The sequence below is a fragment of the Syngnathus floridae genome, chromosome 21 (genome assembly GCF_059516105.1).
Source record: "Syngnathus floridae isolate MCC-2025c chromosome 21, RoL_Sflo_1.0, whole genome shotgun sequence".
NCBI classification, from domain to species: domain Eukaryota; kingdom Metazoa; phylum Chordata; class Actinopteri; order Syngnathiformes; family Syngnathidae; genus Syngnathus; species Syngnathus floridae.
The window spans coordinates 10,123,113-10,145,609 of record NC_142433.1 but is presented as its reverse complement, the minus strand read 5'-3'; the positions used below and the strand labels follow the sequence as shown (position 1 = coordinate 10,145,609).

General features: G+C 47.0%; 2 protein-coding genes across 8 annotated transcripts; both read left to right on the top strand.

Moving 5' to 3' along the window:
• The first annotated feature begins 518 nt into the window (after positions 1–518).
• LOC148380554 (janus kinase and microtubule-interacting protein 3-like) lies at positions 519–18,590 on the top strand. 6 transcript variants are annotated; one of them, XR_015855243.1, is made up of 9 exons: positions 519–533; positions 5,964–6,052; positions 11,830–11,859; positions 12,051–12,218; positions 12,331–12,407; positions 12,871–13,047; positions 18,120–18,190; positions 18,327–18,431; positions 18,576–18,590. XR_015855243.1 is itself a non-coding variant. In XM_088366160.1 (7 exons), exons 4-7 carry the CDS (start codon positions 12,922–12,924, stop codon positions 16,261–16,263), a joined length of 594 nt encoding a protein of 197 aa, XP_088222286.1. In that variant the 5' UTR covers positions 5,984–6,052; positions 12,051–12,218; positions 12,331–12,407; positions 12,871–12,921; the 3' UTR covers positions 16,264–16,278. The 6 variants fall into 6 exon arrangements, 3 of the variants coding, with proteins under 3 accessions (XP_088222286.1, XP_088222283.1, XP_088222285.1); XR_015855242.1 differs by lacking the exons at positions 18,120–18,190; positions 18,327–18,431; positions 18,576–18,590 and adding an exon at positions 13,175–13,472; XM_088366160.1 differs by lacking the exons at positions 519–533; positions 11,830–11,859; positions 18,120–18,190; positions 18,327–18,431; positions 18,576–18,590 and adding exons at positions 15,392–15,634; positions 15,781–15,997; positions 16,256–16,278 and having other exon boundaries at positions 5,984–6,052.
• A 546-nt stretch (positions 18,591–19,136) lies between these two features.
• Positions 19,137–21,306, top strand: LOC148380553 (janus kinase and microtubule-interacting protein 3-like). Of its 2 annotated transcripts, XM_088365524.1 has the most exons (8): positions 19,137–19,358; positions 19,444–19,677; positions 19,798–19,863; positions 19,925–19,993; positions 20,070–20,147; positions 20,204–20,437; positions 20,517–20,642; positions 21,012–21,306. In XM_088365524.1, exons 1-7 carry the CDS (start codon positions 19,269–19,271, stop codon positions 20,631–20,633), a joined length of 888 nt encoding a protein of 295 aa, XP_088221650.1. In that variant the 5' UTR covers positions 19,137–19,268; the 3' UTR covers positions 20,634–20,642; positions 21,012–21,306. The 2 variants fall into 2 exon arrangements, with proteins under 2 accessions (XP_088221650.1, XP_088221649.1); XM_088365523.1 differs by lacking the exon at positions 21,012–21,306 and having other exon boundaries at positions 20,517–20,957.
• The last annotated feature ends 1,191 nt before the right edge of the window (positions 21,307–22,497 follow it).

Sequence of the window (22,497 nt, the reverse complement as noted above, 5' to 3'; positions counted from 1 at the left end):
TTCAAAACAGTAGTTTAAAACGAGGGCCCTTCACTCAATCTTTAACCTCAACCCCGCACGTTGTGTTGTATCTGTGAATGTTGGTTGTGGCCAAATGATAGTTTTCTTTCATTCGTTTAGGTTCCAAGAAAACTTGATGTAACTCTACTTTTAACTGCCGTTTCAGATAAGCGGGTATTACGTCGCAGTCATGTGCCGCGGATATGACGTAATTGCCCGAACCTCCGATTCAAATCTGTTGGCGCGATGGCCGTGAGCCACTGAGCAGCGACGATTATCAACAGAAATATCTTTATTTTCTGCTTGCAACTGGACCGTCTAGAGCGTACACGGTAAGTAACACTCATTGTGTTTAAGGAGATTTACGTTTGTAATAGCAGAAGTGTAGCCGCGTTGCGTTGTACGTGTGAAAATTGGTCGAGGCGAAATGTTAATGTTTAATTTCATTCCTTTAGGTTCCACGGTGTTTGTTGGCTGCAAGTTTTCCACTGCAAGAAGAGGCTCATATCATTGACCAGGAGCGAGCTACAATGGTGAGTAGCCATAACATTTATGTTAAACACTTCCTATTTCATGTCTAACAGTACTTGATTTAACAAATAACCATAAATAAATACAGTGTGGGCACTGAAGTTAACATATGTGATTATACTGCCTAATCTGTCACGGAGTAGATTGTTGCAAAGTAATATAAGATCCAAAGTTGTAATTCAGAATAGCTTTCAAAAGAAGGCCATTAGAATCACAAATTCTTCAATTCAAAGATTTGGTAGATTATCAGACAAATAATGTCTAACAGTAATTGATTTAACACATCACGATAAGTAGATTGAGTGTGGGCACTCTCAAGTTAACATATGTGATTATACTGCCTAATCTGTTACAGAGTATGTTGTTGCCAAGTAATGTAGAATAGATCCAAAGTAGTAATCCAGAATAGTTTTGAAGAGGCCATTAGAATGATAAACAAATCTGATTACCTTGAACATGATAACAAGCTAAGTGTTTAATATGTCCTATGAAGTCAAAATTGGGCACCATCATGTGGTGAAATTTGGAATTGCATCACATCCAATTTTGCCTGGGAACAAACAGATTAAATAAATCTTAGTTTTGAATAAGCCACTCCTTCTCAAACAAGTAAACTCTGCCCATTTCGCGCAGTAGATGTTCTGTTAATATCTAGTATTTATACAAAGTCATAATTTAAATTGCTTTCAACCTTCATTCATCGGTTCAACCAACATTACTCGCTCTTATTACCAACTTGTATTGATTTAACTAAGCGTTTAATACTTCCTATCAGGTCTCAAGGCAAGATTTGGCAAAATACAATTTCAGCAAATCCAATTTTGCCAGGGAACAAAAATAGATTAAATAAACTAAATAAGTCTTCTTCCCATTAAATAAATCAGAAAAGTCTGTCTTGTAACCAGTCCTCTTCAAACAAGTAAAGTCTGCCCATTTTGTGCCGTAGATTTTGTGTCTATGCCTAGTATTTAAACAAAATCATAATTTAAACGACTTCTTTCCTTCATTCACTTTGGAAATTTGGAATTGCAGCAAATCGAATTTTGGCAGGGAACAAAAATAGATCAATTAAACTAAATAAGTCTTCTTCCCATTAAATAAATTAAAAAAGTCTGTCTTGTAACCAGTCCTTTTCAAACAAGTAAAGTCTGCCCATTATGTGCCGTCGATTTTGTGTTAATGCCTAGTATTTATACAAAATCATAATTTAAAGGACTTCATTCCTTCATTCACTTTGGAAATTTGGAATTGCAGCACATCAAATTTTGCCTGGGAAGAAAAGTAGATTAAATAAATTTAATAAGTCTTACTACTTCCCATTAAATAAATTAAATACGTCTTACTTGTTCCCACTCCTTTTCAAAACAGTAGTTTAAAACGAGGGCCCTTCACTCAATCTTTAACCTCAACCCCGCACGTTGTGTTGTATCTGTGAATGTTGGTTGTGGCCAAATGATAGTTTTCTTTCATTCGTTTAGGTTCCAAGAAAACTTGATGTAACTCTACTTTTAACTGCCGTTTCAGATAAGCGGGTATTACGTCGCAGTCATGTGCCGCGGATATGACGTAATTGCCCGAACCTCCGATTCAAATCTGTTGGCGCGATGGCCGTGAGCCACTGAGCAGCGACGATTATCAACAGAAATATCTTTATTTTCTGCTTGCAACTGGACCGTCTAGAGCGTACACGGTAAGTAACACTCATTGTGTTTAAGGAGATTTACGTTTGTAATAGCAGAAGTGTAGCCGCGTTGCGTTGTACGTGTGAAAATTGGTCGAGGCGAAATGTTAATGTTTAATTTCATTCCTTTAGGTTCCACGGTGTTTGTTGGCTGCAAGTTTTCCACTGCAAGAAGAGGCTCGTATCATTGACCAGGAGCGAGCTACAATGGTGAGTAGCCATAACATTTATGTTAAACACTTCCTATTTCATGTCTAACAGTACTTGATTTAACAAATAACCATAAATAAATACAGTGTGGGCACTGAAGTTAACATATGTGATTATACTGCCTAATCTGTCACGGAGTAGATTGTTGCAAAGTAATATAAGATCCAAAGTTGTAATTCAGAATAGCTTTCAAAAGAAGGCCATTAGAATCACAAATTCTTCAATTCAAAGATTTGGTAGATTATCAGACAAATAATGTCTAACAGTAATTGATTTAACACATCACGATAAGTAGATTGAGTGTGGGCACTCTCAAGTTAACATATGTGATTATACTGCCTAATCTGTTACAGAGTATGTTGTTGCCAAGTAATGTAGAATAGATCCAAAGTAGTAATCCAGAATAGTTTTGAAGAGGCCATTAGAATGATAAACAAATCTGATTACCTTGAACATAATAACAAGCTAAGTGTTTAATATGTCCTATGAAGTCAAAATTGGGCACCATCATGTGGTGAAATTTGGAATTGCATCACATCCAATTTTGCCTGGGAACAAACAGATTAAATAAATCTTAGTTTTGAATAAGCCACTCCTTCTCAAACAAGTAAACTCTGCCCATTTCGCGCAGTAGATGTTCTGTTAATATCTAGTATTTATACAAAGTCATAATTTAAATTGCTTTCAACCTTCATTCATCGGTTCAACCAACATTACTCGCTCTTATTACCAACTTGTATTGATTTAACTAAGCGTTTAATACTTCCTATCAGGTCTCAAGGCAAGATTTGGCAAAATACAATTTCAGCAAATCCAATTTTGCCAGGGAACAAAAATAGATTAAATAAACTAAATAAGTCTTCTTCCCATTAAATAAATCAGAAAAGTCTGTCTTGTAACCAGTCCTCTTCAAACAAGTAAAGTCTGCCCATTTTGTGCCGTAGATTTTGTGTCTATGCCTAGTATTTAAACAAAATCATAATTTAAACGACTTCTTTCCTTCATTCACTTTGGAAATTTGGAATTGCAGCAAATCGAATTTTGGCAGGGAACAAAAATAGATCAATTAAACTAAATAAGTCTTCTTCCCATTAAATAAATTAAAAAAGTCTGTCTTGTAACCAGTCCTTTTCAAACAAGTAAAGTCTGCCCATTTTGTGCCGTCGATTTTGTGTTAATGCCTAGTATTTATACAAAATCATAATTTAAAGGACTTCATTCCTTCATTCACTTTGGAAATTTGGAATTGCAGCACATCAAATTTTGCATGGGAAGAAAAGTAGATTAAATAAATTTAATAAGTCTTACTACTTCCCATTAAATAAATTAAATACGTCTTACTTGTTCCCACTCCTTTTCAAAACAGTACTTTAAAACGAGGGCCCTTCACTCAATCTTTAACCTCAACCCCGCACGTTGTGTTGTATCTGTGAATGTTGGTTGTGGCCAAATGATAGTTTTCTTTCATTCGTTTAGGTTCCAAGAAAACTTGATGTAACTCTACTTTTAACTGCCGTTTCAGATAAGCGGGTATTACGTCGCAGTCATGTGCCGCGGATATGACGTAATTGCCCGAACCTCCGATTCAAATCTGTTGGCGCGATGGCCGTGAGCCACTGAGCAGCGACGATTATCAACAGAAATATCTTTATTTTCTGCTTGCAACTGGACCGTCTAGAGCGTACACGGTAAGTAACACTCATTGTGTTTAAGGAGATTTACGTTTGTAATAGCAGAAGTGTAGCCGCGTTGCGTTGTACGTGTGAAAATTGGTCGAGGCGAAATGTTAATGTTTAATTTCATTCCTTTAGGTTCCACGGTGTTTGTTGGCTGCAAGTTTTCCACTGCAAGAAGAGGCTCGTATCATTGACCAGGAGCGAGCTACAATGGTGAGTAGCCATAACATTTATGTTAAACACTTCCTATTTCATGTCTAACAGTACTTGATTTAACAAATAACCATAAATAAATACAGTGTGGGCACTGAAGTTAACATATGTGATTATACTGCCTAATCTGTCACGGAGTAGATTGTTGCAAAGTAATATAAGATCCAAAGTTGTAATTCAGAATAGTTTTCAAAAGAAGGCCATTAGAATTATATACAAGTCTGATTACCCTTAACATAACAACAAGCTATTAATTAAATCACAAATTCTTCAATTCAAAGATTTGGTAGATTATCAGACAAATAATGTCTAACAGTAATTGATTTAACACATCACGATAAGTAGATTGAGTGTGGGCACTCTCAAGTTAACAGATATGATTATACTGCCTAATCTGTTACAGAGTATGTTGTTGCCAAGTAATGTAGAATAGATCCAAAGTAGTAATCCAGAATAGTTTTGAAGAGGCCATTAGAATAATAAACAAATCTGATTACCTTGAACATAATAACAAGCTAAGTGTTTAATATGTCCTATGAAGTCAAAATTGGGCACCATCATGTGGTGAAATTTGGAATTGCATCACATCCAATTTTGCCTGGGAACAAACAGATTAAATAAATCTTAGTTTTGAATAAGCCACTCCTTCTCAAACAAGTAAACTCTGCCCATTTCGCGCAGTAGATGTTCTGTTAATATCTAGTATTTATACAAAGTCATAATTTAAATTGCTTTCAACCTTCATTCATCGGTTCAACCAACATTACTCGCTCTTATTACCAACTTGTATTGATTTAACTAAGCGTTTAATACTTCCTATCAGGTCTCAAGGCAAGATTTGGCAAAATACAATTTCAGCAAATCCAATTTTGCCAGGGAACAAAAATAGATTAAATAAACTAAATAAGTCTTCTTCCCATTAAATAAATCAGAAAAGTCTGTCTTGTAACCAGTCCTTTTCAAACAAGTAAAGTCTGCCCATTTTGTGCCGTCGATTTTGTGTTAATGCCTAGTATTTATACAAAATCATAATTTAAAGGACTTCATTCCTTCATTCACTTTGGAAATTTGGAATTGCAGCACATCAAATTTTGCCTGGGAAGAAAAGTAGATTAAATAAATTTAATAAGTCTTACTACTTCCCATTAAATAAATTAAATACGTCTTACTTGTTCCCACTCCTTTTCAAAAAAGTAGTTTAAAACAAGGTCCCTTCACTCAACCTTTAACCCTATTTATTCACCTTCTAGGCTAAGTGTTAAAGGCTAAGTGTTAAAGGCTAAGTGTTAAAGGCTAAGTGTTAAAGGCTAAGTGTTAAAGGCTAAGTGTTAGAGGCTAAGTGCCAGAGGCTAGGCGCCAGAGGCGAGTTTTTGTGGGCTGAAGTTTTAGTGGGGTTAGTGTGAATACAATCCAAAAGAATACAACAGAATACAATACAATAGAATATAATACATAGATTAAATTATATAGCTCTTACTACTTCCCATTAAATAAATTAAATACGTCTTACTTGTTCCCAATCCTTTTCAAAAAAGTAGTTTAAAACGAGGGCCCTTCACTCAACCTTTAACCTCAACCCCGCACGTCACATTGTGTTGTATCTGTGAATGTTGGTTGTGGCCAAATGATGAGGTTTTCTTTTATTCGTTTAGGTTCCACGGTGTTTGTTGGCTATGTTTTCCACTGTCAGAAGGATGAAAATACAAAGTACAACGCTTGGACGTGGGCGAAGGCGTCACCGGTGAGTCCTTCCTTCCTATTTATTTACCTTCTAGATGCTAGAGGCTAAGTGTTAGAGGCTAAGTGTTAGAGGCTAAGTGTTAAACACAATACGAACAACACAACGATACTGCACTGAACAACACGATACCGCACTGAGAAACACGATACCGCACTGAACAACACGATACCGCACTGAACAACACCATGCCGCACTGAACACCATGCCACACTGAACAACACCATCCCGCACTGAACAACACCATGCCGCACTAAACAATCCATGCCGCACTGAACAACACCATGCCTCACTGAACGACACCATGCCGCACTGAAAGACACCATGCCGCACTGAACGACACCATGCCGCACTGAAAGACACCATCCCGCACTGAACACCATGCCGCACTGAACAACACCATCCTGCACTGAACAACACCATCCCGCACTGAACAACACCATGCCGCACTGAACAACATTATGCCGCACTGAACATTATGCCGCACTGAACAACACCATGCCGCACTGAACAACACCATGCCGCACTGAACAACATTATGCCGCACTGAACAACACCATGCCGCACTGAACAACACCATGCCGCACTGAACAACACCATGCCGCACTGAACAACACCATGCCGCACTGAACAACATTATGCCGCACTGAACAACACCATGCCGCACTGAACAACACCATCCTGCACTGAACAACACCATTCCGCATTGAACACCATGCCGCACTGAACAACACCATCCCGCACTGAACAACACCATCCCGCACTGAACAACACCATGCCGCACTGAACAACATTATGCCGCACTGAACAACATTATGCCGCACTGAACAACACCATGCCGCACTGAACAACACCATGCCGCACTGAACAACACCATGCCGCACTGAACATTATAACGCACTGAACAACACCATCCCGCACTGAACAACACCATGCCGCACTAAACAACATTATGCCGCACTGAACAACATTATGCCGAAATGAACAACACCATGCCGCACTGAACAACACCATGCCGCACTGAACAACACCATGCCGCACTGAACAACACGATCCCGCATTGAACACCATCCCGCACTGAACAACACCATGCCGCACTGAACAACACCATGCCGCACTGAACAACACCATGCCGCACTGAACAACACCATGCCGCACTGAACAACATTATGCTGCACTGAACAACACCATGCCGCACTGAACAACACCATGCCGCACTGAACAACACCATGCCGCACTGAACAACACCATGCCGCACTGAACAACACCATCCCGAACTGAACAACACCATGCCGCATTGAACAACACCATGCCGCACTGAACAACACCATCCTGCACTGAACAACACCATCCCGCACTGAACAACACCATCCTGCACTGAACAACACCATGCCGCACTGAACAACACCATGCCGCACTGAACAACACCATTCCGCACTGAACAACACCATGCCGCACTGAACAACACCATCCTGCACTGAACAACACCATCCCGCACTGAACAACACCATGCCGCATTGAACACCATCCTGCACTGAACAACACCATCCTGCACTGAACAACACCATGCCGCACTGAACAACACCATGCCGCACTGAACAACACCATGCCGCACTGAACAACACCATGCCGCACTGAACAACATTATGCCGCACTGAACAACATTATGTCGCACTGAACAACACCATGCCGCACTGAACAACACCATGCCGCACTGAACAACATTATGCCGCACTGAAAAACACCATGCCGCACTGAACAACACCATCCCGCACTGAACAACACCATGCCACATTGAACAACACCATGCCGCACTGAACAACACCATGCTGCACTGAACAACATTATGCTGCACTGAACAACACGATCCTGCATTGAACAACACCATGCCGCACTGAACAACACCATCCTGCACTGAACAACACCATCCCGCACTGAACAACACCATCCCGCATTGAACAACACCATCCTGCACTGAACAACACCATGCTGCACTGAACAACATTATGCTGCACTGAACAACACGATCCTGCATTGAACAACACCATGCCGCACTGAACAACACCATCCTGCACTGAACAACACCATGCCGCACTGAACAACACCATGCCGCACTGAACAACACCATGCTGCACTGAACAACATTATGCTGCACTGAACAACACGATCCTGCATTGAACAACACCATGCCGCACTGAACAACACCATCCTGCACTGAACAACACCATCCCGCACTGAACAACACCATCCCGCATTGAACAACACCATCCTGCACTGAACAACACCATGCCGCACTGAACAACACCATGCCGCACTGAACAACACCATGCCGCACTGAACAACACTATGCCGCACTGAACAACACCATCCTGCACTGAACAACACCATCCCGCACTGAACAACACCATGCCGCATTGAACAACACCATCCTGCACTGAACAACACCATCCTGCACTGAACAACACCATGCCGCACTGAACAACACCATGCCGCACTGAACAACACCATGCCGCACTGAACAACACCATGCCGCACTGAACAACATTATGCCGCACTGAACAACATTATGTCGCACTGAACAACACCATGCCGCACTGAACAACACCATGCCGCACTGAACAACATTATGCCGCACTGAAAAACACCATGCCGCACTGAACAACACCATCCCGCACTGAACAACACCATGCCGCATTGAACAACACCATGCCGCACTGAACAACACCATGCTGCACTGAACAACATTATGCTGTACTGAACAACACGATCCTGCATTGAACAACACCATGCCGCACTGAACAACACCATCCTGCACTGAACAACACCATCCTGCACTGAACAACACCACCCCGCACTGAACAACACGATCCCGCATCTAACAACACCATCCCGCACTGAACAACACCATGCCGCACTGAACAACACCATTCCGCACTGAACAACACCATGCCGCACTGAACAACACCATGCCGCACTGAACAACACCATGCCGCACTGAACAACACCATGCCGCACTGAACAACATTATGCCGCACTGAACAACACCATGCCGCACTGAACAACACCATCCCGCACTGAACAACACCATGCCGCATTGAACAACACCATGCCGCACTGAACAACACCATCCTGCACTGAACAACACCATGCCGCACTGAACAACACCATGCCGCACTGAACAACACGATCCCGCATTGAACAACACCATCCTGCACTGAACAACACCATGCCGCACTGAACAACACCATGCCGCACTGAACAACACCATTCCGCACTGAACAACACCATGCCGCACTGAACAACACCATCCTGCACTGAACAACACCATCCCGCACTGAACACCATGCCGCATTGAACAACACCATGCCGCACTGAACAACACCATCCTGCACTGAACAACACCATGCCGCACTGAACAACACCATGCCGCACTGAACAACACCATGCCGCACTGAACAACATTATGCCGCACTGAACAACATTATGCCGCACTAAACAACATTATGTCGCACTGAACAACACCATGCCGCACTGAACAACACCATGCTGCACTGAACAACATTATGCCGCACTGAAAAACACGATCCCGCATTGAACAACACCATCCCGCAGTGAACAACACCATGCCGCATTGAACAACACCATGCCGCACTGAACAACACCATGCTGCACTGAACAACATTATGCTGCACTGAACAACACGATCCTGCATTGAACAACACCATGCCGCACTGAACAACACCATCCTGCACTGAACAACACCTTTCCACACTGAACAACACCATGCCGCACTGAACAACATTATGCCGCACTGAACAACACCATGCCGCACTGAACAACACCATGCCGCACTGAACAACACCATGCCGCACTGAACAACACCATGCCGCACTGAACAACACCATGCCGCAATGAACAACACCATCCCGCACTGAACAACACCATGCCGCATTGAACAACACCATGCCGCACTGAACAACACCATCCCGCACTGAACAACACCACCCCGCACTGAACAACACGATCCCGCATTGAACAACACCATCCCGGACTGAACAACACCATGCCGCACTGAACAACACCATTCCGCACTGAACAACACCATGCCGCACTGAACAACACCATGCCGCACTGAACAACACCATGCCGCACTGAACAACACCATGCCGCACTGAACAACATCATGCCGCACTGAACAACACCATGCCGCACTGAACAACACCATCCCGCACTGAACAACACCATGCCGCATTGAACAACACCATGCCGCACTGAACAACACCATGCTGCACTGAACAACATTATGCTGCACTGAACAACACGATCCTGCATTGAACAACACCATGCCGGACTGAACAACACCATCCTGCACTGAACAACACCATCCCGCACTGAACAACACCACCCCGCACTGAACAACACGATCCCGCATTGAACAACACCATCCCGCACTGAACAACACCATGCCGCACTGAACAACACCATTCCGCACTGAACAACACCATGCCGCACTGAACAACACCATGCCGCACTGAACAACACCATGCCGCACTGAACAACACCATGCCGCACTGAACAACACCATGCCGCACTGAACAACATTATGCCGCACTGAACAACACCATGCCGCACTGAACAACACCATCCCGCACTGAACAACACCATGCCGCATTGAACAACACCATGCCGCACTGAACAACACCATCCTGCACTGAACAACACCATGCCGCACTGAACAACACCATGCCGCACTGAACAACACCATGCCGCACTGAACAACACCATGCCGCACTGAACAACATTATGCCGCACTGAACAACACCATGCCGCACTGAACAACATTATGTCGCACTGAACAACACCATGCCGCAATGAACAACACCATCCCGCACTGAACAACACCATGCCGCATTGAACAACACCATGCCGCACTGAACAACACCATCCCGCACTGAACAACACCACCCCGCACTGAACAACACGATCCCGCATTGAACAACACCATCCCGGACTGAACAACACCATGCCGCACTGAAGAACACCATTCCGCACTGGACAACACCATGCCGCACTGAACAACACCATGCCGCACTGAACAACACCATGCCGCACTGAACAACACCATGCCGCACTGAACAACATTATGCCGCACTGAACAACACCATGCCGCACTGAACAACACCATCCCGCACTGAACAACACCATGCCGCATTGAACAACACCATGCCGCACTGAACAACACCATCCTGCACTGAACAACACCATCCCGCACTGAACAACACCATGCCGCACTGAACAACATTATGGCGCACTGAACAACATTATGCCGCACTGAACAACACCATGCCGCACTGAACAACACCATGCCGCACTGAACAACACCATGCCGCACTGAACAACATTATGCCGCACTGAACAACATTATGCCGCACTGAACAACACCATGCCGCACTGAACAACACCATGCCGTACTGAACAACACCATGCCGCACTGAACAACACGACGTCGCACTGAACAACACGACGCCGCACAGAACAACACGACGCCGCACAGAATAACACAATACCGCACAGAACAACACAATACCGCACAAACAGTTTTAGATAATATTACGTCGCAGTCATGTGACGCGGACATGACGTCAATAGGCGGAACTCACGGCAAAATTATAATCCGTGGGCGTGGCTTGCAACAGGAAGTAGGAAAGCGGCAATTATGGCAAACAAGACACAGCGGTTAGTAACACGATGACTAACAAGGCAAATATTTTTGTTTTCAGCTTGCAACTTGACCGTCTAGAGCGTACAAGGTAATTACAACTGTTTTTTTTTTAGCCCTGAAAAGCGAGGGAGTGTGGCGTTTGGGAGGAATGTCGAACTCGGCGTCTGCTTCCAGCCACAGACGCCAAATTTCGACGATTATTTCGACTGGTCAACGGTTGTAAATTATTGCGTTGACTAAAAACTTTATTTAACGCTACTCTTAACTTTGCCGTTTCAGATATGCGGGTATTACACCGCGGAAATGACGTCAATAGGCTGAACTCTCGCCAAAATTCAAATCTGTGGGCGCAATGGCCTTGAGCGAGACACCGGATACAAACACGACGATTATCAACAGAAATATCTTTATTTTCTGCTTGCAAGTGGACCGTCTAGAGCGTACACGGTAAGTACAACTCATTGTGTTTAAAAAGATTTACGTTTGTGTAGTTTGCGTTGCGTTGTATCTGTGAATGTTGGTTGAGGCTAAATGTTAATGTTTAATTTCATTCCTTTAGGTTCCACGGTGTTTGTTGGCTGTATGTTTTCCACTGCAAGAAGAGGCTCGTATCATTGACCAGCAGGAGCTACAATGGTGAGTACCCCTTTCGTCTTCCATTTATGTTAAACACTTCCTATTTCATGTCTAACAGTACTCGATTTAACAAATAACCATAAATAAATACAGTGTGGACAGTCACGTTAACATATGTGATTATCCTGCCTAATATGTTTATCACAAATATGTCACTAATCACTAATATGTTTATTTGTTTATCACAACACCTTTGGACCTTCAGCAATCGATTATTTCCCTTCATCTACATAGAGACAGAACGATGGTGTCTTAAACATCTCATTTCACCAAATAACTTCACGCAGGTGGATAACGGCCGTCTCGGTCACGCTATGTTGCGTGATGCAGTTTTGAAGAACCAAATGCATTTATTCAATGAATAAGTCAAGCTAGTTCTATGTTTATGATGTTGTAAGTTACGGTACCGATTGAAGTTGAGTTCGAAGCCAGTGGAAAACAGCGCTGCGTTTGTGCTCTCCAGGTACAAATGTTGTGATCTCTGACTGACGACCGGGCGAGACTCGAGTAAGAGATGTCCAAACGAGCTCCGGCAGGGCGGGCCAAGGCGGAGCGAACGGACGCCCTTCAGGCCGCCAATGACGAGCTGAGAACCAAACTGATGGACGTCCAGTTAGAACTTCAGCAGGAGAAGAACAAGGTGAAAACCTCAACAGACAGACACTGCCTGCCTCCCTGCCTGCCTCCCTGCCTGCCTCCCTGCCTGCCTCCCTCCCTCCCAGTTTTCCCGATGTAGATTAGACATGCGTGTGCCATGACTGTGTCAGCCTACATCAACAAATGCACCGAGGACGTCAGCACCACTAAGAATATCATCACCCGGGGCAACCAACGACCCTGGATGACTGAGGAGGTACGTCAAACGCTACGAGCGCGGAACTCTGCCTTCAAGTCTGGCGACAAGGAGACACTGAGGACAGCGAGAGCCAACTTGAACCGTGCCATCAGGATAGCGAAGCGAGACCGCAGTCGAAAATTTCAGGATCGTTTCCACGACGTCAAAAACATCAGGAGTATGTGGCAAGGCATACGGGCGATTACAGACTACAACTCACCCTCCCCCCCCCCCCGGTGGGTGTAGTTGATGTTGACTTTCTAAATGGTCTAAATAACTTCTTTGGGAGGTTCGAGGCACTAAACGGCACTCCAGCAGTTAAAACTGTCCCCCATCAGGAAGAGGAGGTACTCTGCCTTGACTCCGCCGATGTGTTGAAGACCCTGAGGAGAGTCAACCCCTGTAAGGCCCCTGGCCCCGACAACATTCCTGGGCGTGTGTTCAGGGAATGTGCAAGTCATCTGGCTGGGGTCATCACAGACATTTTTAACACCTCGCTGGGCCAAGCCACAGTGCCGGCGTGCTTTAAGACTGCCTCCATCATTCCGGTGCCGAAGAAACCTCAAATCACCTCATTTAATGATTACCGGCCTGTTGCACTGACTCCGGTTATGATGAAGTGCTTCGAAAGGCTGCTTAAAGGTCACATCGTTTCCAGACTCCCCCTATTATTTGACCCGTTCCAGTTTGCCGACCGGCAAAACCGCTCCACTCAGGACGCCATCTCCTCCGTTCTTCACCTGAGCCTGGCTCACCTGGAGGAGAAGAACACCCATGTGCGGAGGCTGTTCCTGGACTTCAGCTCAGCGTTTAACACCATCATCCCACAGCATCTGGTAGGAAAATTGGAACACCTGGGCTTCAACACCCCCCTTCGCAACTGGCTGCTAGACTTCCTCACCAACAGACCTCAGTCAGTCCGGGTCGGACAGAACACCTCTGATGTCATCACCCTCAGCACAGGCTCCCTTCAGGGCTGCGTCCTGAGCCCCCTGCTGTGCACCCTGATGACACACGACTGCGTCCTCAGGTTCACCACCAATCACATCGTGAAGTCAGCAGACGACACAACGGTGGTGGGGCTCATCAGAGACAACAACGACCTGGACTACAGAGAGGAGGTGGAGCAGCTGGTGGCCTGGTGCAGAGAAAACAGCCTGATCCTGAATGAGGAGAAGATGAAGGAGATCATCGTCGACTTCAGGAAAAAACAGCCTCACCACGCTCCACTGATCATCAACAGCTCAGCTGTGGAGGTGGTCAGCACCACCAAATTCCTGGGGGTCCACATCACAGAAGACCTCACCTGGACTATGAACACTACGGCACTGGTCAAGAGGGCACAGAAGCGCTTGTACTTCCTGCGGAGGATGAGGAGAGCCCACCTGCCCCCACCCATCATGAGGACGTTCTACAGGAGCACCATAGAGAGCATTCTGACAAGCTGTCTCTCTGTGTGGTGTGGAGGCTGCACCGCCTCCGATTGGAAGAACGTGAGGAGAGTGGTGAGGACAGCAGAGAGGATCATAGGGGCTCCTCTTCCCTCCATTCAGGACATTTCATCTCAGCGCTGCATGTCCCGTGCCCGTAACATCATCAATGACCCATCACACCCCCACCATGGACTGTTCTCCCTGCTGCCCTCTGGGAAGAGGTTTGCAGCATCCGCTGCAGGTCCACCAGGTTCTGCAACAGCTTTTTCCCTGCTGTCATCAGACTGTTGAACACTAGAACTGTTGAGCTCTAAACTGAACTCTGCATCACACATTCACAGAACTGTACTTTATGACACTACGGACCTCTATCTTGCACTATCTCGCACTACCAACTTTACTGAACTTGTATAAACCCTTTAAATAGAAGTTTAATACATGGTTTAGCATTCCTCTGCACACTCTTGAATACTGTTTTGCCTACTTGCACTATTGCATAATTATCACTGCTGCACTTATTTTTAATATATATATATATATATATATATATAGTATATATGTATATATATATATATTCATAGGATATGTTACTTCTATTCAACTGCAATATCACTACTTTGTTGTAAGACGTATGCAACGGAATTTCGTTTTGTATGCACCATGTGCAGACAAGATGACAATAAAGTTTGTCTAAGTCTAAGTCTAAGTCATGTCAGGTCAGCTGTCTGGAGAGAGAGAGAAGTCAGGACCTGCGGGCGGAGCACCACCGTGCCACCGCCGCCATGACGGAACTCAAAAGCAAACTCCATGAGGAGAAGCAGAAAGAGTTAGCCATTACCAGGGAGACATTACTGCGGCAGCATGAAATGGAGCTGATGAGAGTGATCAAAATCAAAGATGGAGAGATCCAGCGACTGAATGCCTTGGTCCTCAGCCTGAGGGACGGCTCCATGGACAAGGTGATCCGCTCTATCCGTGTCTGACTATCCGCACGCCACGTCGGGCTTCGATGCGGCCGCTACCGTATTGTGTAGCTTGTCCCCAGTAAGCGTCGCGGCGCTCCGTTGCGGTCTCAACGGCCCGGTGTGGCGCAATGTCTGCTCAGGTGAGGAGGGGGGGCGCTTTGCTGGCGGAGGTGGAGGAGACGCGGCGGTGTCGGGAGACCGAGCGGTGTCGCCTCCACCAGGAGCGCGGAAGAAGCCCTGGCAGCGGCCCAGCAGGCCTGGCAGTCCCGAGCGGCCGAGCTCCGATCGGCTCATCACCAGCATCGGGAGGAGCTGAGCCGAACCAAGAGAGACTGCGAGAGGGAGATCCGCCGACTGGTAGGACTGATCAGATGCGCGGTGCGTGGCTATGTTCCCAATTTCGTTGTATACCTGCAGTGCAATGACACCTAAGGCATTCTATTCTATTCTATTTCACAAGAAGAAAATGTCCGGTTGCTCGCTTCGCTTTTGTCACAGCAAAGGTGTTCTAGTCGATTCAAGAAAAAAATTGGCCGGTTGCTCTCTTTGTTTTTGTCACAATTCTGGCAAATGAGTTTGCCCGCCTGCCTGAGCGCTCCCCGTTTGTACATCCAGACGGATGAGATCAAGCTGAAAGACAGAGCGGTTAGTGTTTTGGATGAAGCCCTGGGGCCGGCCACGTCCACCGCCTTCAGCTGCAGACTCAGGCTGCCGAGCAGCAGATCGCTGCCCTGAGGGATTCCCAAAGGGCGGGCCTAAACTACCCTGGAAGTGGGGTCAACGCCGCTACTAGCAATCCTCTTTATTGCGTAAGCCACCTCATCACACACTTGCAGTACGCATGACTTAGTTCGTTGCTGGAGGAAGGTAGCACAAAAACAGTTTTGAACTTTGAACGAGTGCTTGTGTGTGTGTGTTGCGGGGCGTTTTCAGTCTCAGGAGGATCGGGACACGCGACGGTTTCATCTGAAAATCGCTGAGCTCAGCGCAGTCATCAGGAAACTGGAGGATCGAAACGCCCTGCTTTCTGAAGAGCGCAATGAACTGGTAATTTATTGACGGCACGCTTGAAGGTTTGCGCTACGTTTGATGCGCGCCATCCAGCGAGGCACCCATTGCGCTTGCTTATTAGTTGAGCGGCGCGGCGAGTCGGTTGCCTGGTAGATGTCTTTTATTGGGAGCCAAAGCCACGATTCCGTTCAAACCGATGCAAAAGGAATGGATACGTTCTGGCCCGCGTGTTGTGCGTCTTTCACATCCCGCACTTCATGCTTGCAGCTAAAGCGACTGAGAGAAACAGAAAGCCAGTTTCTGCCACTCCTGTACAAAAACAAACGCCTGAGCAGGAAGAATGAAGAACTCTCGCTGGTGCTGTGTCGCCTTGAAAACAAAGTGCGCTTTGTCACCCAGGAGAACGAGGAGATGGCAAGCTTGGTAAGTCGACGCGGACAACGGCGGCGTGCCAACAGAGTCCACTGCATTTGTGTTCCACAGAGAAGGCCTAGTTCGCTCAATGACCTGGACCGCGGTTGCGGCCAGCAGGACGGTGAAATGGAGTTCCTTCAAGTTGTGGAGCAGCGGCACATCATCGACGACTTGTCCAAGGTCTTCAGGCAGGCGACTCGGTGCACGTACGGCAGCGCCGCGCTCGCTCGCTGTCGCCAGGAAACCTTTTCCGTCCAAAGCTTGGCCGGCGGCCGCCATCCAAAAAATTGGCCCCTTAAATTCCGACCTTTCAAGCAGGAGCATTGTGCGCACGCGTTTGAACACGCTTTAGACTTGTTTTGCCGTTTTCAGCAGCTCAAAGCTCCCGTTTTGTCAGCGCCTTTGCCACTCGCTGTGCGCTGAAAACGACGGACTTGCCCGGCTGCTCAGCCCGTCAACCATGAGCCGCGAGCGCGACGTCATTGTCCGTAGGCAGCTAGTGGCAAAATGCACCCTGTTAGAGTTGCGCTCGCTCCAACTTATTTTGCAAGAACCACACGGGAGACAAGTAAGTTCTTTTGGACACCTGCAGGTGGAGAGTCCATCCGTTGTACGAATGAAGTCTGACTCTCGGCTCCTGCACGAGCATTTTAATTAAGAGAAACAGGGTGGGTGTAAGAGTGGATTGAATAGAGGAAGCCCTTGACCTCTAGTCAAAACATAGCAAGGGGTGTTTTACAACTTTGTGTAGGAAGGGATAAGCGATAGGGATAAATAGGGGATAAATAATATTATTTATTACAGGTCGCAGTCAAAGTCAAAGCAACACAATGATACGATAAAGATAATCTGGAAAACCCTGACACACCCTGTAGTTGTCACTTTTGGAAAAGACGAGCGTCCCTCCAATCATCGCCGGTGATGTGTTTTTCAGGCTCTGGAGACAGGAGCTCATGTCAGAAATGTCATTGTGAGTCGCGTTTGTTTCTGCGCCGGAGCCGTTCGTTCCCTTTGCATCCAAAGAATCTCAAAGGCGGATTATTTGTGTCGACAGGAGAGAGATTTGCTGCTACGATACCGACGTCGAGAATCTCTGAGGAGGAACAAAGCGTGAGGTCCTGCAAGGTGAGTCTGTTTGTTTGCGGCTGCTTGGTGTTGCGCAAGATGAAATGGCCTTTTTCTCGCTATCGTTCCTCTCGTCGATTCATCGTGAGGTGTCGCTTCAGTTTGTTCAGAGAGATGTTTGCTTCCGCGCCCGCAGGTCATCGAAACATTTTACGGCTACGACGAAGACGTGTTGGTGGACTCGGACGGATCGTCCTTGTCTTTTCACACCGACAGAACCCCCGACACGGAACCCGAAGAGGTAGCCCGCCATTTCTGCCAGCGTATTGGCACCAAACATTCCTCTTCAGCCTGGAATCGGACTCGTCTTTGCGTCGCGGGTGCTTTGTCGCCGGTCTGACTGATTCTGGTACTAGTGCTGTGTTGCATTGGTGTGTGCATGAAGAGGCGGAGCTTCGCTACCGCCAGCTGACGCAAGAATATCAAGCGCTGCAACGAGCCTACGCTCTGCTAGCCCAGACCAGCGAAGGGGACTACGACGCCGAGAAGGAGATCAAGGTGGCGCCCCTTCCCGCAACCCCCGGCCGGGTCGCAGCCTCCCCGTTCTCACCCAGCCTCGGGTGTTCTCTGGTCTGAAAGGAGGAGGAGGAGCCTCCCTCCTCCTCCTTTCAGACCAGAGAAAAGCTGATGGTAGAAATGGGTCACTATCAAAGCAGAGTAGCAGATCTGGAGTCAGCGCTGAAGCAACAAGGACAGGTAAGCTCATCAATGAGCACACCTTTTTCTCAGACAAAATAGCTACATTCTTCAGTCACTCATCCGTCTGGCATTACTGGACCAACCCCCCCCCCCCCCACCCCCCCCCGAACGTGGCTGGGAAAATGCGGAGAAAAGCAAATGTCATTTTCCAGTCAACCAAAGAATTTGTGGATGAAAATGACACAACATTCCAAAGCTGTCCACGCGTTTGTCTCTTCTAGAATGTCAAGTGGGTGGAGGAGAAGCAGCTGCTGCGTCAGAGCAATCAGCAGTTGGCGGAAAAGGTGACGGAAAGAAAGGCGCTGGGCGGAGTCGCTTGGCGTCACACCTGTCGGGAAGCCCCGCAGATGAGGTCTGACTGTCTTTTCAGGTCAGGCGGATGGAGGCGGAAGAAGCGCGTCTGAAAGAGCACATCCAGGATATCCGAGACCAAAACGAACTGCTTGAGTTCCGCATCCTGGAGCTGGAGGTGGGAAGACTCGCACAAGCGTGTTGAGGCCAGAGATGTGACGGACGGACGGACGGACGGACGGATGCATGCCTCTGCCTTTCAGGAGAGGGAGTGGCGCTCCCCCGTCTTGAAGTGTCTGCAAGTCCGTTTCCCAGACGGCCTCAGCCCTTTGCAGATCTACTGCGAGGCCGAGGGCGTGAGCGTACGTAAGCCGTCCCTCGCAACCCTAACCTTAACCCGAGGTCCCAGAACACCTTACATTGCTCCTTGCGCCTTTCCCCCGGACATCGTCATCAGTGATCTGATGAAGAAGCTGGACATCCTGGGCTATAACGCCGTAAGTGTATGTCGAACTCCTTATGTTCGCACTCCACGAGACTCGGCGGCTCAAATGTGACTTTTGGAAGGCTTTGCGCTGAAAGAAGCTTGTTGACGCTGTGCCTTTGGGCTCTTGCAGAATCTCACCAACGAGGAGCAGGTGGTCGTGATTCACGCCAGGACCCTTCTCACCCTAGCCGAGAAGGTAACGCGCACGTCCACGCACGCTCTCGCATTCTGCTTATGTGACAGCAGCCTTTCCTCAGTGGTTAGAATACATCAAAGTGACCAAGTCAGCACTTCAACAGAAGATGTTGGACATTGAAAGTGAGAAGGTAGACAGACACGCGACATCAGCCAAGGGGAACTCCGGCAATGTGCCCCAACAATTCTGACCTTGAGCTGTGCTAGGATATGTTCTGCAAGCAGAAGGGCTACCTGGATGAAGAGTTGGACTTCAGGAAGTGTTCCATGGACCAGGCTCATAAGGTAAGCCGCCCTCAAATCTCCCGCCGGACCACTGATGGACGAGGATTGCGGCCCAGAGGATCCTGGAGCTGGAGGCCATGTTGTACGAGGCGCTACCGCAGCGGGACTGCCCCGCCACGGACGGCGAAAAAGCCAGCCACGCTGGCGTGAATGACGTGCTGACGGCGGATCAGAGAGAAGAGCTTAGGAGCGCCGTGGACCAATGGAAGCGAGCCCTGATGTGCGAGTTGAGGGAGCGCGACGCTTGCATCCTCCAAGAGAGAATGGATCTGCTGCACAGCGCGCAACAGGTAAGGGCCCAAAGCCAGCCCGGCACTTACTTGCACGCTTACTGGCTTTTGAATGCCACTTTCCATTTGTCCGTCCTAGAGGAACAAAGAGCTGAAAGAATTCATCGAAGCTCAGAAGAGACAAATCAAACAATTGGAGGAGAAGTTTCTGTTTCTCTTTATATTCTTCTCCTTGGCCTTCATTCTGTGGCCCTAACACCAGCTGGTGAGTGAGCTCCAGCGGCACCGCACTCGACACCTCCGATACACTGCCAGCCGGTCTCAGACGTTGGCAGACGCTCCGATGCCAACGTATACCCCCCGCCACGGTGACAGAGGCACCGCGTCACACCGGCGCTCATCCAATCAGAAGGCAGGAAAAGCAAATTCACATGCAGGGCACTTTTGAACCAGAAGAGAGCGCCACAAAAAACGGTTGTTGCCCCAAACGCGCACTAAAAAGGGTCAGAATAACAAGAGTCCCACTGGCCAGCCGGGGCCACCCGTCCAGCTGTTTCTTCAGGGGGGAAAAAATTTGGAGTCACCGGTGAGTACATTTTGCATTTAGCTCTGATTTTCTGCTTCTGTCTTCAAGTGTGTGGCATCCTGCGATCAAAGATTCAGCCAACCCCAAAGCGGTTGACCTCAACGTCCCACCACCATGCCTACCAGAGCAGGTGACGTGATGCTTTGGACATCCTTCCGTCTCAGATGCCCAAAAGTACTCTTTGCCACATCTGCGGCAATACGGTGTCTTTTCAAAGGTGCAAATAAATCCAGCGTGGGCGGAACACGCACGTCTTCGGTTTTTCCCGCTTTGTTTGTGTGACAGCTGTTGTGAAAATTTTATACAAATAAAGTTGTATAGTACAGGTTTGGCCAAGCCGCAACTCCCGAACCGCATGCGGCTCTTTTATGTTCATATCAACATTTGTGTGTGTGTGTGGGGGGGGGGGGGGGGGGTTGTGCGTGTTGGCTTCACTTGAGTTCAATTTGGTATTTTGGTCAAAAGCGCATGTGGTGAAATTCCACAAAGTAGGATGGGCAAACACATTTCTTTAAACTATGAGTGTCAATTGGGCTCTCGAAATGGCAGGGAAAAGATGCACAGCAAAACGAAAATACGTAGATGAACACAGGACGTTTTAATCAGAGTGGGAAAGTTTCTATTTTTTGTTGAACGTGATGGCAAACCATTCTGCCTGATATGTCAGACCTCAGCGCATTTCAAAGATTCAAATCTTCAGCGCCATGCACTTCAGCTCACTCCATGCTAACATTGATCAGGCGTCGAACCCGCATCATCATGCTTAAGAGGTGGCCATGCTAACCAGTGCGCCATTATGTCAACGCATAATAACTAAGTCTACTGGTCAAAACAGCGGTTACTATATGACGTCGCTACGTCGTGGTCACGTGACGCAGACAAGACGTCAATGGACGTGGGCAGAGTTAACTTGTTTAAAAGGGAGTAGGCAGAAGAAATATTTAATTTATTTAAATCTATTTTGAGTGCACACCATTATGCCAATGCATAACAACTGTAAATCTACTAAACAAAACAGCGGTTGCTATATGACATCTGCCACGTCGTGGTCACGTGACATACGTGACGTCGATGGGCGTAACTTTCGCCGGAATTCAAATCCGCGGGGAGAGTTAACTTGTTTAAAAGAGAGTGGGCAGAAGAATTATTTAATTTATTTAAATCTATTTGGTGTGTGCGCCATTATGTCAATGCATAACAACTGTAAGTCTACTAAACAAAACAGCGGTTGCTATATGACGTCTGCCACGTCGTGGTCACGTGACGCGGACGTGACGTCGACGCCTACTTTACATCCCACCGATCACAGGACCCCTCGGCTGCATAACCGTGCACCCTTCCCAACCAATCGGATTTGCTATACGCGAAAACGACGCCAATGGAAAGAGCTTCCGCCCAAATTTAAATCCGTGGGCGTGGCTCGCAGCAGGAAGTAGGAAAATGGCGGCGATGTTGACAAAGACACGGCGGATGGTAACATACGACTAACAAGAGAAATATTTTTATTTTCTGCTTGCAACTGGACCGTCCAGAG

What these genes read in the sequence shown, in the direction of transcription:
- LOC148380554 (XM_088366160.1), top strand. Translation starts at nt 12,922, where the DNA reads ATGTCCAAACGAGCTCCGGCAGGGCGGGCCAAGGCGGAGCGAACGGAC. An exon ending in TTCAGCAGGAGAAGAACAAG is followed by an intron (nt 13,048 to 15,391) that starts GTGAAAACCTCA and finishes AAGTCATGTCAG; the next exon opens with GTCAGCTGTCTGGAGAGAGA. An exon ending in GGGACGGCTCCATGGACAAG is followed by an intron (nt 15,635 to 15,780) that starts GTGATCCGCTCT and finishes ATGTCTGCTCAG; the next exon opens with GTGAGGAGGGGGGGCGCTTT.
- LOC148380553 (XM_088365524.1), top strand. Translation starts at nt 19,269, where the DNA reads ATGGAGGCGGAAGAAGCGCGTCTGAAAGAGCACATCCAGGATATCCGA. An exon ending in TCCGCATCCTGGAGCTGGAG is followed by an intron (nt 19,359 to 19,443) that starts GTGGGAAGACTC and finishes TCTGCCTTTCAG; the next exon opens with GAGAGGGAGTGGCGCTCCCC. An exon ending in CCATGGACCAGGCTCATAAG is followed by an intron (nt 20,148 to 20,203) that starts GTAAGCCGCCCT and finishes ATTGCGGCCCAG; the next exon opens with AGGATCCTGGAGCTGGAGGC.